Source organism: Diorhabda sublineata, chromosome 6, assembly GCF_026230105.1.
Source record: "Diorhabda sublineata isolate icDioSubl1.1 chromosome 6, icDioSubl1.1, whole genome shotgun sequence".
Taxonomy (NCBI): Eukaryota; Metazoa; Arthropoda; class Insecta; order Coleoptera; family Chrysomelidae; genus Diorhabda; species Diorhabda sublineata.
Window position 1 is genome coordinate 33,844,525 of NC_079479.1, and position 14,745 is coordinate 33,859,269.

Consider the following 14,745-nt stretch of genomic DNA (forward strand, 5'->3'; position numbering starts at 1 on the left):
CAAGGTGCAATTTAGGCAACCAGCTTTCTATATAGTATGATGGATAGTTTAGAATAAAATTTTGAGAAAAATCATGCAAGTGAACAGCATACTAAAGTATACTAAGAGCTAGTTTTGAGATCGATTTTGTTTTAAAATCAGAATCCATCATAAGAAACCTGAAAATTGGTCCAATATAGGCAACCATCCCTTATGTTGAACGTTGAAAATGTTGAACATTAAACTACCCTTGATTGAAAGTATAGAAATTGTAAACTTATGGTTTATGTACTACTAAGAAGTCAATTATTTAAGATTTATTGCTACAAAACTAATTTGGGACAAGTGAGAGGCAGGTGTAACGATTAATGTATAGTTTAGGTTGCTATATAACAGTATCATTATTATTTATGTGAAAATATACACTTAATGACACTATTATTACTTGAAATAGTACTAGAGCTCTGTAATACGTTACAGTCCTTATAACAAGCACCTTCTGTAAAGTAGATTTGGTCTGACCCTTTTCCCCCAGAGCTGTTATTTATTATTCCACTAAATAAATAAATCTTCCTTGTTTCAAAACGTAAATACTGCAAGTAGAAGTTTCTTTTTTCGTAATAACATTAAAAACATTCCAAATTTCATAGTAGTAATAAAGTATATCGTGAAATGGAAAACGAATATCAAATAGGATAATTTGTTTGGACTGAAACAACTACAAAACTGATACAACTTGTGAATATTTAACGATATTTGTTTGCAATTTTAAATTCAACTGCATGTAACATATGAATAAACTTATTTGATTTAATGACAAGAATCGAATCATCAGTTAATTGGATTTTCACAAAACAATGTATAATATTTCGAAAATTAGAGAAGTCCATATGATTGCTCATTTTGTTATTTGTTTGTTCAGATTCGCGTTATAGATTTAATACAAAAATATTGACTATGTACTGTATGCTACCAGAGGAGAGGAGTTTGAGTTCAATTCTTAGTTTTCCTTGAGCTCTGTATGAATGGGTAAACCAATCAGTGAAGGTTATTACATTCTTTTCATCAGATTGCTTCGTTGTTTGTTAGTGAATACGAAATTTGACTTCACAATTTTGATTTGAGTTTTGGTGTACTTAAAGACATTAGATCCTTCTCAAACTTATTTAAAATAGATGTAGTTTTTAATCTTAATATTCTATTTTTATTAAAAAAGCTCAATACAGGCACAAGCATCAATTAAACTATAATTTCCACGTGAAAATATTATATACATTCCTTTGAAACATATTTAGTCGTTTAGATTTGACAGTAAATATGTATGATTTGGTTTTAAACAATTTTCTTTTGACTAAATTCTGTTAGGGTTTGGAAATATTGAATTTAAATTAAGTTTCTACAATTAGAAAATGGTAGATTTTTTTGTGAAAAACCGATTACTTTTACATTCGACATCGAATTCGAGATACTTCGGTAAACGTCAATAACGAAGTAGATTGATAATTTTTATATAGAATTGGCAATTTATGTAATTACGCATTTTTTTCAGTTTAGATAGAAGATGAATGCATTGAACAATAATTTTTTATACGTATTATTTAGAAAATTCTATTTTTAGATAGTAAAACACAGGGTTTAACATATTGATTTCAATTCTTCACATTTTTAATTTTTAACCAAATTGATTTCGGGATTGAATTTAAACATACGATATGTGTTTTCTCTCTTAATTCTATTCATCTTTTAAAAGCAATTTTCACACTAGTTAAACTGATTTTCCAGTCGTATCCTAGTTACATGGTATTCAATTTCCACAGAATACTATAAGACAGAGACCCTTCGACGATTGAACAAGTCTAGGAGTTCCTATCTTGTATAAGACTCAAACTAGAAACTACAAAAGCAAAACCTGATCATTTCTCTTAATGTCTTTTCGTTTCGCTTTTCAAGATAAATAATTAAATTTTTCTATGGAGCAATTGCTATATGATAGTACATTTTGGTTTCTTCGGGATGCACTGATTTGATGGTGAAGCTCTGAAAAGGTTAACTCAAGATCAAATGTGTTGTAAGATGTAGTTTAGAAAGATGAGTATGAGCCAGTGAAACGTATGGGCGGTGGAAGTTCCGACTTCAAGTAAAATAATCCAATTTAAATCTTTTCATATCAAAAATCCAAATAATTTACAAATCAGGTAAAAAATTTTAGTGTATTGACTGATTGATTATAAATTAGGACACGAAATATCTTGTTGACATAGTCACTGTGTCAGAAATTTATTAAAGAAATGACGGCAATTTGTCTGAACGTTGTTAAAAATTGCCCGCTAACAAAATCTGGTTTAACAATTTATACAGGAGTCAAGTTGATGGAGTGAAAAGGGGAAAGTTTAATGCGTTTAAGTTCTTAAATTTAATTTTAGTCAATCATCTAACTTCAAGATGGTTTGAGGTGGAATTTAATTTCGTGCTCACCGAATCTTTAAGAGATGTTCGCTGCGCTGGGAAAAGTTATTTCAATGAAAAAAAAAAAAACGATTTCGCTCGAGATGACATTAAGTGAAATAAGTTTGTTGATAGTAAAGCAACACATTATGAAGCTAGTCCTCGTTGATAAGATTGATAATCATGGAAGTATGGAGACAAGCACTTGAACCTTACAGAGACGATAGAAATATGGTTAATTTAACTTAAAAATAGCCCAGTATTCAGATGGAATGTGTTTTAGTAAAACTTCTCCTAATGTAATATTGCATAGGTAAGTTATTAAGAAATTGCTAAATTATGTTAAAACTCTAAGCTCGGGAAAGTTACTGTGTGGTGGTTTTTCAAAAATATCGATTTCAAGAATTGAGACTACATAAATTGGACTCTTGTTTCATAAAAACTTTCAGTTCATCTGCCCATCCAACGAATATATGAAAATAAAAATATTATTGAAAATATGTCAGATAGTTTCGAGTTTGGATTGTCATCATTGCACTAATAGCATGTGTTTTAACGAAATCAACTCGATCTATTTTGTATAAATTCATTAAGCATGAAGGTAATTTGATTCATATTTTCGAAAGTGTTACTAAAATATGTAAATTCTGCAAAAAAATCATCAATTATGACTTAAATTTATGTAAAGGAAACAAATCGAAAGATTTAAATAAACAAAAAATTCCATAACACACTTCTGTTGACATTAATATTTTTTCTAGTTCATCATCTATTTTTAAATTTCATTTTATTTCAAAAAGCCAATTTGAAAGAAATAAAAAGACAGTTATATAGTAAAATAGTTTTAATTGGACAATGAAATTAGATGAAGTTTATATTAAATATATTTAATATATTAAATTAAATGAATATATTAAGCGATTATTACGATTTTATCTTTTCACTTATGTAAACGCCGATCTGTCTTTAATAGAAGTGGCTTGTCGAGGATGCTGATACCCATTACCACACTGCAGGCTTCAGCATCTCTTTTTTACGTATCCATTCATACCATTAGTTCCTAGTAAGAACTTATGATGACCTTGTGGTTCTAGTTCCATTAGAAAATGGTTTTCTTCAGTCAAATTCTAACTGTTACACCCTAAAAATGTTACCTCAAACTGTACTGATTTTCTATAGTGTGTCTATATTGAATGGAAAATACTCAAAAAACTAAAAGAGGATTTTTAAGCTGCAGAAAAAATTCTGTTATCACAGTTACATACCAACCAAAAACATTCATTCAAGAATTCAGGAAAATACCAATCTTGGTAGTTCTGCAGTATCTATTTTTGCTTTCTTCTCTATTTAAGTTTTGCTAAATCATTATTTTTCATAAGGGCCGTACAGGAAGCATTGCTGGCCTATTATTTTCATCAGAAGAATGATGCTTATAGATGATACCAATGCTCAGAGTTTCACTTAGTTAAATTTGGTAGGAATCATGGGGCTCTGGAAATTTTCTAATCGGGATAAAACTAAGCCGAAAAAGGACCATTCTAGTGTAGCCAAGTTGTGCACGGAAATTTTGCATCTCATAAACTGGAGATCAAGACAGCTACCTTCTGGTAGTAACACTTTTTTTCACATTTTCCTTTCATGTCTAAATATTTTTTTCAGCGAGGTTTTAACATTTTTAACCGTCTCAAAAAGTATAGTCTGATGAAAATCGCTTTTCTCCAAATCAAACTTATAGGCTAGGAATCAGGAAAAAGTCGTTGGTGACCAGATATGGTGAATACGGTGGATGGATGAATTGCAATAATTGCAGAATTAATTTTTTGACTGTTGCAATGTAAAATAATGATAAATAGGAGTCTATTAGTTTGTTTTTAATAGATGCTTGTATTGATTCAAGTAAAAATTATATCCAAAGAACTCGTAACATTTTAAAGACAGAAACTACAATAAAGTTATTAGGGTCAACTAGTTTTATTTTATATTGTTATTAGAAGTACAAATTGAATCAGTTTTTTGCTTCAATGTTGTATTGCAGCATATAAAGTAAAATAGGTAACCGATAAAATCAACATATATTCTGTATTTATACTAATAGGATTACCTAGTCCTCAGTTTCATTCGCTAATCGAGTTATTTGTAGTAAAATTTTAACAGTTGATTGTAGTGATGTCGAATTTACATCAACGTTTTAGATTAATGGTGGATACGTTACTAGAATGACAGGAAAAATAATGATTGCCGTTTGTTGTTCTACTAGTTTAATAATAGAATATGACTAATGATATAGAGCGACTTGTATCGTTTAATTCAGAAAAATCCTATTATTATAATAGGAGGAACAAACAGCATCAATTAAAAGTTGTATGAACATGAGACAACTTTTTCTTTTGGAGAATTTTTCTTTATCTATCAATACCATTCTGCGAGTTTCTTCGCATTAAATATTTCAATAGTTTAGGTTGAAAAAATTGTTTGAAATTAATCCCAACAACAGATATTTGATTTCCTTGACTGATTTACATCTTATAGGTCACACACGCTGTTTATTATGAAATATATTACCTTGTAACATCAATTTGGTTACTTTCCTTAGTAATCCAAAGAAGTTAAATGGAAATACGGCGTTGCTTTCTCCCTCAAATCAATTGGATTGAGGTCAGGCGACTGTGACGGCCGAATCATTACGTTCAGTACATTCTTTCTTACCATTCTTTCTAATATCTTTTGCACAGTTCCGAGGAATGTTTGTCGCACTAGGTCTTCCATTAAAACATCTCCAAACCATCACCACATCAGTTTTTTCTTTCATCTGCGCACAAATAACCCACTGCAACCTCTTAATTTTAGTTTAACGTCTTTAAATGGGTTTCTTTACTACCATATTTCGAAAACGTCATATTTTTTCACTTAAAAATTCCTATTTTCATTGATCTGAGTTGCTCACTATGGGCCCGTGAATCATTGTGGTTTTTCGAGGCTACCCTGATCATTTTCTATCGATAAAGCTGATGGAGGGATGGGATGGGCAAAAAACTTTGGCCGATACTGTATATATGCACTTAAAAATGCTCAACATAAGTGTGAATCGAAAAAAAGTACATTATATATATTTCTTATCTGAAGGAATACAATTTATTCACAAATGGATATTATTTTGGAAAATCTTCCATTACAATTTATGACAAAGTGTTTTTCCAAGTGATCTATGCGGATTATTTGCCTTTGATTTGATAATTATAATTTGAAAAACTACTTTCAACATCTGTCGATGTAACTTTGAACTGAACCTGAAATTTCTATACCTACATCAATTTCAAAAGTTCAAATTTTCGGAAATTTTCTCGAGGATTTTGAAGCTGATGTTTTTATATGAAACGATTCAAGGAATTACCAATTTTACATAAAAATTGTGGAGTTTTTTTTTTGTTCTATTATAGTTTTTCCAAATGTTTTTGCATATATTTTTCTTATATTTCCTCAAATGGAAATCAACGAGGATCTTTTGTTAAAGAAATCAAGAACTGATTACTGATAAGTTAATACTTTTAGGCTTTTTAGGCTTATCTCAACAATAATTCTGAATCTAAAAGTCCAGTTTCCTAAATAATACTTTACACCTAAAGTATTTACGTGCTTAACTTGCATTGTTATAATAAACTGACATCGTCAGCTCAAAACACGGTCCATAAAAGACAACAACTTCTTTTATTATTTACCAACGTTGGAAAATGCAACGTTGTCTACAAGAATGTAAATATACTCAGCTTGAATTACTAAACTCATGTAAATACTACACGTATAAGAGTGTCTACTGAGCCACCGGCCGTACTAAATACTGTGAAATAATATTGTGATATTGCAAAATCTGTTATTAGTTTCACTGTGTACACGTACCTACGGAGGCCGAACTGGATTCTTAGCAAAGCAGGTATAGAGAAGTTAGATATTTGGGAAAGAAAAATAATCAGAAGGATACTAGGTGAAAAGAAGGGAGAATTATGGCCGATAAAAATGAATAATGAAATAAGGAATCTGTTTGACTGGGTCACATACAGAGAATTCCAGATTTTAGAGCAACAAAAAAAATTATGGACATAGAACAAGAAAGAAAAATATAAAAAAGGAAGACAGGAACCATTTCCATGGTTCCAAATTTTATTTCACCTTTGTATTTTAGTTTTTTATAAAATAATTCATTGCATTTTTGATTATACATAGTATATATATATGAATAAAATAAATTTATTGCTGATTATTAAAACGCAAACGTCGTAAATTAACTTTTCAGTGCGAACCGAATTGATAAGTACTAAACTTACGGTGCAGTAGTCACTCCCGTTACAAATTTCACTCGTTTCTTCAACCTTTACGCCATACTCGCTCATTCTCGCTTTTACTGCTTAATTTCGACAATGTAGTTGCTCTTTTCCAAGTGGTAGGACAACACATTGGGTGTTAATTCCATTTGCCCTCATTTGTCAGACCTTTTCCTAACCTTAATTCTATTAGTTATGTCTCGTCGTTTAATTTATAATGTTTTTACAATAGTTCAAGACTCGTATTTGCTTTACTAATTTTGAATAGAGCATAAATACAATGAAAAAATCTACAATTATGAGATAAATAATAATTGATGATATTTTACCTGTTTGGTGACAGAGTCTATGAGCCTAACAAATATGTCTTGTTCTTGTCGTACACCTGAAACAAATTAAGAAAAGTTTTCTTCAAAAAAATTCTTTCAATTTCTGTAACAAACGCCATCAAAACAATTTTTGGATCAGTTAATCGTTAATATCTTATCGATATTATGTAGATTTGAATCGATTAATCGATACTATGCGTTATACGTCAAACCAAACAAGTAATTTTCAAATTTTAACTCACGTTATGTCAAAACTACTTGCACACGTTCACTATCCTTCAAATTCAACTACAGCATAATCGTTTTTCACCTCACTTCATACTTTATATTCAATATTATATCTATTTTAAGCCAGCTTCACATTCACCAAATCGATTGCTGTATTTTCTACATAATAAATAGTGTTTCACATGGTTCATATACAGCTTAAGAGATTCACCTAAGAAAATGGAAGTAACGTGTAGTAAACGACCTTATATCTCATTTACCAACATACACACACACACACACACCTCACTCGACATCATCCCCGTGGAGCACTCACCCCGTCCTTATTTGTAATAAAATAACTCCGCAAACGCTCTCAGAGGAGTTAAAAGATGGCGGACCCTCGGGGTATGGACGTCTTGTCTTTGTTTCAACGCAATCGACGCCAGTGGCGTATCACGGATTATATCCAATATATATATAAATATATTATGTACAAACGGAATTTTGCATTATCAAAAGCTTCAATCAATCATTGATTTTTTCGTTATTATACCAATAATACTGTATTGTACTATGTATTTGAGACCTACATTTCTATAACCAAATAATCACACTTACCACCCGTATATAGGATTTTTGAGTATAATATGTTTTATATTTGTGTGTGTTGATGGGTTTTTTCAAGTTTCGTACAACTATGTAAAGTTTCTTATTGTTTTGAATTGGTTATTTCGACATTAATTTTTTGAGGTTAAATTCTCTCTTTGATAGTTCATAAAAACGTGATTCAATTCAGTGATTTTTTTTTTTCATTTCACGGAAATTAAGTTTAACTAAAAGTTTCGTTATATTATTGGATTGTAAAATGTCATTTCCGTTCCCTTTTGGAAGTTTATTCCTCCCCTTTCATCAGTCAATGACCGAATTTTCAGTTTCTTATCGAATGTTTCTTATACGAGGGGAAACAACCGTGTTTCTTTCGTATATCAGGTTAGTTTGACTTGCCGTAAACTTTGCTATTATCATTTTAATGTTTTACGAGGTAAAGTGAACGTCAAAATGATACAGGAACGAAACAGGGTGATGGTTTATCCGCAAAAATTACGTATTACTATCATTAATAATATATTTATGTATGTATACTGGATGAAATATATTTTGTTTAACTCTTGTTCATGCGAATTTGGCTGACGTGATGATTACTTATAAATAACTCATGAAATCACAGGAAAATTTATAAGAAAAACTGAATTTAAGTTTTCAGTAAATTTCGTATTATACAGTTTGTCCCGGGACTAATGGGAGAAAAGTCAGAAGCGTCTAGAATGCCCAAAATAATGTTTTAATTTTAATTTCGTTTTTTCATTTTTAATTCCCGTATTATTCATTTTATCTGTATATATGAAATTTTCATCATATAATAACTCTATTTTAGTATGGTGGACAAATTTAAATGAATTGCCTCAAAATCAAGAATGGATTATTTACGGTTATTTATTAAAAAAAATTGCAGGGATGACGAATAATTCAAAATGACTTTCGGATACTATGAACTATGGAAAATATAGTAGAAATTTGATTGAATTATTTTTAGATATCTTGCTAGTTCGAAAATTCACCAAATATAATTTGTGTATGACAAAAAATTTTCAAAATCTGTTACATTTTAGGTTTTGAACTACACAAAATTTTGTTAGAAGAATAATTATTGTCTAGGCCTTGCAGTTCCACTGCTGTTCTCCAATTTCTTGTGTTCACAGTTGCATCTTGCCATTTTCTACGTGGATGCTTTTTCTTTTTGCCATTTCTTCACTTATGAACCCTCTTTTCACTTATTCGTTTCCATTACGGCTATATATCCAAACCAACACAGTCTTTTTGTTCTAACTATATACCGGATCTTGCCTCATTCCACTATTGTAGTTTTTACTACAATATCTTATAAATTCTTAACTTCGCTAACCTCAAGTTGTCTTTGGAACTAAATAGGTTTCCTAGATCTCCAACTGTTTTATTCTTCAATTTCGTCATCTTTACTTGTTACTGTCACCCCCAGGCATTCAAAGTCTTGTACTCTATTGAACTGGAACTTTTAGTTTTGCTGGTTGTCACTTGAAAAGTCATTATCCGTTCCCATATACGTCTGTTGACACATAAACCAAATTTTTTTGCTGTCTTTGCAACCAGTAAAAGATTTTTTGTACTGGTTATGAACCTTAAGTCTTCTGTATATACCAAGACATGCCCTTTGTTGTTATGAATCATTTCTTTGGATCGTAATCCACTACCCTTAAAATCACTTGAACATACAGTGGCTATGGCTACCAGGTTTTTCGATTTGTTGAATGTCATTATCACCAATTGTATTAATTTTTCGGGATTCCAGATTTTGCTATGCCTTGGCACAAGTAGTTTCTTAATATTGAATCAATCGATAAATAATACCTTAAAATTAAAATTAAAATTAATTTTTCTATTTTCTTCGAGATTTCCTTATAATTTTCATATGCCTTAAGGAAAAACATTAAACTGTGTCATCCAACAAAGTAAAATCCATACTTTTCCCATCTTTCTTCGAGATGCAACGCATTGTTGGGATTTCTAGAATGCACCATTTGAGACGGTTTGTTATTATTATCATCAGTTTCACTATAATCTTATTTTTTATTTTTGGCAAGCGCCAGAAGTTAAATGGTGTTGAATCTGGTGATAAGGCGGATGTGAATATACAAAAAAAGTTTAACAATATGTGGCATGCTGTTATCATAAAAATTTCTTCATAAATATTCCAGTATGAGAATGAAAACTCATTATCCGTTCCCATATACTTTGTCTCATGTCTATTGATACATAAACCAAACTTTTTTGCTGTCTTTTCGACCAGTAAAAAATTTTTTCTACTGGTTATGAACCTTAAGTCTTTTGTATATACCAAGACATGCCCTTTGTTGTTATGAATCATTTCTTTGGATCGTAATCAACTACCCCTAAAATCACTTGAACATACAGTGGCTATGGCTACCAGGTTTTTCGATTTGTTGAATGTCATTATCACCAATTGTATTAATTTTTCGGGATTCCAGATTTTGCTATGCCGTGGCACGAGTAGTTTCTTAATATTGAATCAATCGATAAATAATACTTTAAAATTCAGTCCCCGTTTTTAACATAAAAATAATTTTTTAATATGTTGAATATCCGGTTCTGTAGAACCTCTCCTCTACATTTTCTTATTTCTATTGGTATTCTATTAGTTCCGGTGATCTTTTATTTTTCTCCATATTGTTTATTACCTCCCTCATCCCAATTTACGTGGATGCTTCCACTAGTTCAGCAGTTCATTAAGGTATTCCCTCCACTTATCCAATTTTCCTTTCCAGCTTTCGATTAAAAATCTGTCTTTTCGCATTTTGAAAAACAAATTCTTTATTTATTATTATTATTAAAGTTTGTTTTAAATTATCATTTAATTCTGCCATTTTGTTGGGTTTTTCTTTGATCTTTCATTTTCTTCTCAGTGTAACTTTTTTACAATAATAAAAATAAAAAATGTTTCCATACGAGGTAAATTTCGGAAGTTTGTATTAATCGTAATGGACATTATAAGTGCCAGACTAACGTATTAAATATTAATAAACCAGTTTGTGGTCACATCGAGTCTAATAAATATTTTTATACTGATTTGCAGGCGATAGTCGCGATTTGATTCCGCAGAAGTTACGCGTGCTATTGAAATATTTATTGTACGTATAAATCAAACAACTCAGTCCATATTATGGCCTTTTATGTGATCGTACCGTTTATGTAATAATGAGAAACTGCTCACATAGCATCAAGAGCGCTTGTACTTACAATTAATTAATTAGTAAAGCCAATTGTCAATTACATCTATCGCCGGTGCGCGAAGCCTTAAGATTGCCTTTTTCAACTTTGGAGAAAAACTTTATTTACACTTTAGCACGGTAAGGAGTTGGGCATATAAGGAACTGGTTGGTTGGGAGAACGTTGAAAGAATTACAAATCGATCTAGTAGACGTTGTTTTTAATTAGATAGATAATTAATCCGATCAGTCAATCAGATCAAGTGGAACAACAAGGGCTTTTAGTCGGCGAGCGAACATTCTTCTTTTTTTACAACGGAATATTTGAGTCTTTGAAGTCTGAATTTGGAAAGGGATACGGAGATTTTGATGTGATTTTTATGCACACGACCAAATTTTATTGTAAAAGGAAAAGCATTCCTTCAACTCTGTCAACGCGATTTTTTCTTTATTCCCGCGATCTATTCCACGGTAGGGTAAAGTGGCGCCCAATAAAACTATTTATTATTTCAATTTTAGTAGTAGAAATAATTTTACTCATTCTCTTATATATATATATATATATATATATATATATATATATATATATATATATATATATATATATATATATATATATTAGCATTGAGATGAACTATGAATTTATTGAGAATATTTTTGTAAAATAAAAATTTCGTTTCTTTCCAAAACAAATTAACAATAATAAAAAACTTGTTTCTATTGAATAAATAAGTTTTGCTTTAGTTCCAAAATAGTAAATAACTCCTGAGAAGCAATTAATTTAATTCCATAGACCATGAGTCGGCAACCTGCGGCTCGCGAGCCACACGCGGCTCTTTGGATGTGAAGTTGCGGCTGTTTAGTACCACACGCAAATATTATTGATTTTATAAAAAAAATATTCAAAAATCGTTGTGAATCAGTTAACGAGGATTGAGAAAAATCAAAAATCTACCATTATCCGCTAGAACAATACACAGTACAAGATAGAATAGCTAAAATGTCTTCTAATGTAACATACTTGAAGGTGGAAGATATTTAATCTGCTTTTTCTATCACTTGCTATCGTTAAATCATGCGACATAAAGACACGGTACAAATAGTACAAATTTCTCTGATATATGTCGCCTCAAGGTCCAAAGAAGAATGTAGCACAAATAAAAAAAATAATCAAATATTATTTGAATTATGTTGAAGAAAAGGAAAGAAACAAAATACGTGCAGTCCACAGCACCGTTCTGGGAAAGTTTAGTTGCGGTCCTATAGACCGCACCGGTGTTCAATGTGTTAAATGAGCTGGGTGCTCTTGAAGTCTAAAATTATGAGATCTTCTAGTTTTCCCAACATACTTTTAATCACAAAATTGCAGCTTATGTTGTAAATACCATTTATTATTCAAATCCAGTTGTATTAAAGTATTTTTTGATCTCTAAATTATTATCAGAGTCACTATTTTTCAATATTTTTATATAGAGACATTCCTGACATTTTCTTTTTGTATATTTTGTCATTATGAATGAAATAAGTATGAAAAATCAACTAAAAGTATCTAGAATCTCAATCTCATATGCAAAAAATGCTTTCATACTTTCCACGATTTCTTTTATAAAAAAAAAGTCATTACAAACATAACTCTTTCCCGAAATTAACCAGAATACACGAGAGCTCTTGGTAGGACTACTTCATGGTAATTATACTCTCGCATTAATTAAAAGTCTAGTATCCAACCATTCGATTGTCATTCAAATTTGAATGAAAATGTGTGCTTTTCATAATCAATATTAACAGGAAAGTAATGAAAATGTAAAGTTGATGAAGTATATTTCTGTGATCATAAACCCTGTTATCTCTCTAATTATAATATATATACGGAGATTCATGCCTAGTCTACAGATCAAACTATGCCCTATTTGTTTTTTTTTAAACATTTCCTTCCCTTTAAGTTTCTTTTAGGTGGTTGTTATATCTGTTCTATCCTACGCATCATTTTATTTCACTTTTACTAACTTCAACAAATTTTACTGCTAGTTTCTGTCCTCTATACTATTAATTTTCCTATTTTATATTCTATTCTATAAACTGTGTCATCGAACAAAGTAAAATCCATACTTTTCCCATCTTTCTTCGAGATGCAACGCATTGTTGGGATTTCTAGAATGCACCATTTGAGACGGTTTGTTATTATTATCATCAGTTTCACTATAATCTTATTTTTTATTTTCGGCAAGCGCCAGAAGTTACATGGTGTTGAATCTGGTGATAAGGCGGATGTGAATATTCAAAAAAAGTTTAACAATATGTGTTTAACATGCTGTTATCATAAAAATTTCTTCATAAATATTCCAGTATGAGACAGATAAGTAGTAATAAATACAGGGTAAACAATTTGTTATATATAGTTAGTAATTTTATACTTTGAACATTTAGTTCGAATATTTAAAAACCTTCGGAAGATTTGTAATATATCGTTCGCGAATTGTTTCGAAATGTAGACCTGTAGAATGAACCGCAGAGAGACGAGTCCTTCAAGACATAAGGAGGCGGTGGAAACTTGAAGAATTTGCGGTTATACCAGTTTCCTTACGAGTCGGTTTCTGCGGGTTTTCCCTCTTCGGACTTGGGATACTGCCCAGGTTATGTAGAAGTTTATCATGGTTGGGAAAGTAGGAAAACTTTCATAACATTTCCAATTGTAACCGATCGATTGTAGTGAATATATTTAGTAGTAGAACAAAACAGAGTGTTAACGCAGTTAAATATAAAAGAAAACATCAGAATGTTTCGTTGAATGTTTTCAATAGTATTGGAAATCGTGACTTACCGTTAGCGAACAACAACTGTAGTCTATACTGAATTCCATTGTTTGTTTTCTGACCGTCCGTTTCCTGAAATGAAAACCAACTTTCTTATATTCAATAATTTTAATAGTTAATAAACTTTTATTATTTACAAATATAAGGTTTTTCTTTGAGAAAGTGTACCTTTTCCAAGCTAGTCGGAAAGTACTTAAATTCCAGACTACAAAGTGAAATACGTTGTTGTCATTGTTTGTACCTAGTTCCAGGAAAAAATGTTTAGAAAAACACTATCAGATAGCATCAAAATCAAGAGAGATAAAAGAAATATACCAACTACATAGTAATTGAAGAGAATAATAATGAAGAGCTACAAAATATTATGCGAAAAATATACACAGCAATTGAGAAATATGGATTCTTCTTGAAAATATCAAACATAGAACATAATGTTTATTAGCAAAAGTCGATAACACCCTGGGCTTCTAAAGATAAACGGTCAAGACATAGACCGAGCAGTACACGTATATCGGAGCCACAATAAACGCGAAATATTATTACGAATAGAAAGATCTTGGGTTGCGTTTAACAACTATGTATATACCAACTAAAATTGAAACTTATTTTACGTTTTGTTCTATGGCGTAGAGGCCACAACCGAGGCTACTTTATAAAGACTGGAATTTCTTAATATACATCACCAATATGGAAGTTATAGTTACAAAATTTCCCGCATGAAAACAATCAACACGATTTGGATACTTCGCCTACATACATGCTCTGACAACAACAAGCATTCAAATATATAAAATAAATTGAAATCTTTCAATATTACTGATAGTTAAAATTT

General features: G+C 30.7%; 1 protein-coding gene across 2 annotated transcripts in view; it reads right to left on the reverse strand.

Annotated features, from left to right (window-relative positions):
• Positions 1-14,745, reverse strand: part of LOC130445156 (transcription factor collier) — a 100,579-nt gene that overhangs the window by 75,940 nt on the left and 9,894 nt on the right. For both annotated transcript variants that reach the window (XM_056780680.1, XM_056780679.1), the window contains 2 exons: positions 13,922-13,985; positions 7,070-7,125 (listed from right to left, as the gene is read on the reverse strand). In XM_056780680.1, coding sequence (XP_056636658.1) covers positions 7,070-7,125; positions 13,922-13,985 — 120 coding nt within the window. The remainder of the gene's footprint in view (positions 1-7,069; positions 7,126-13,921; positions 13,986-14,745) is intronic.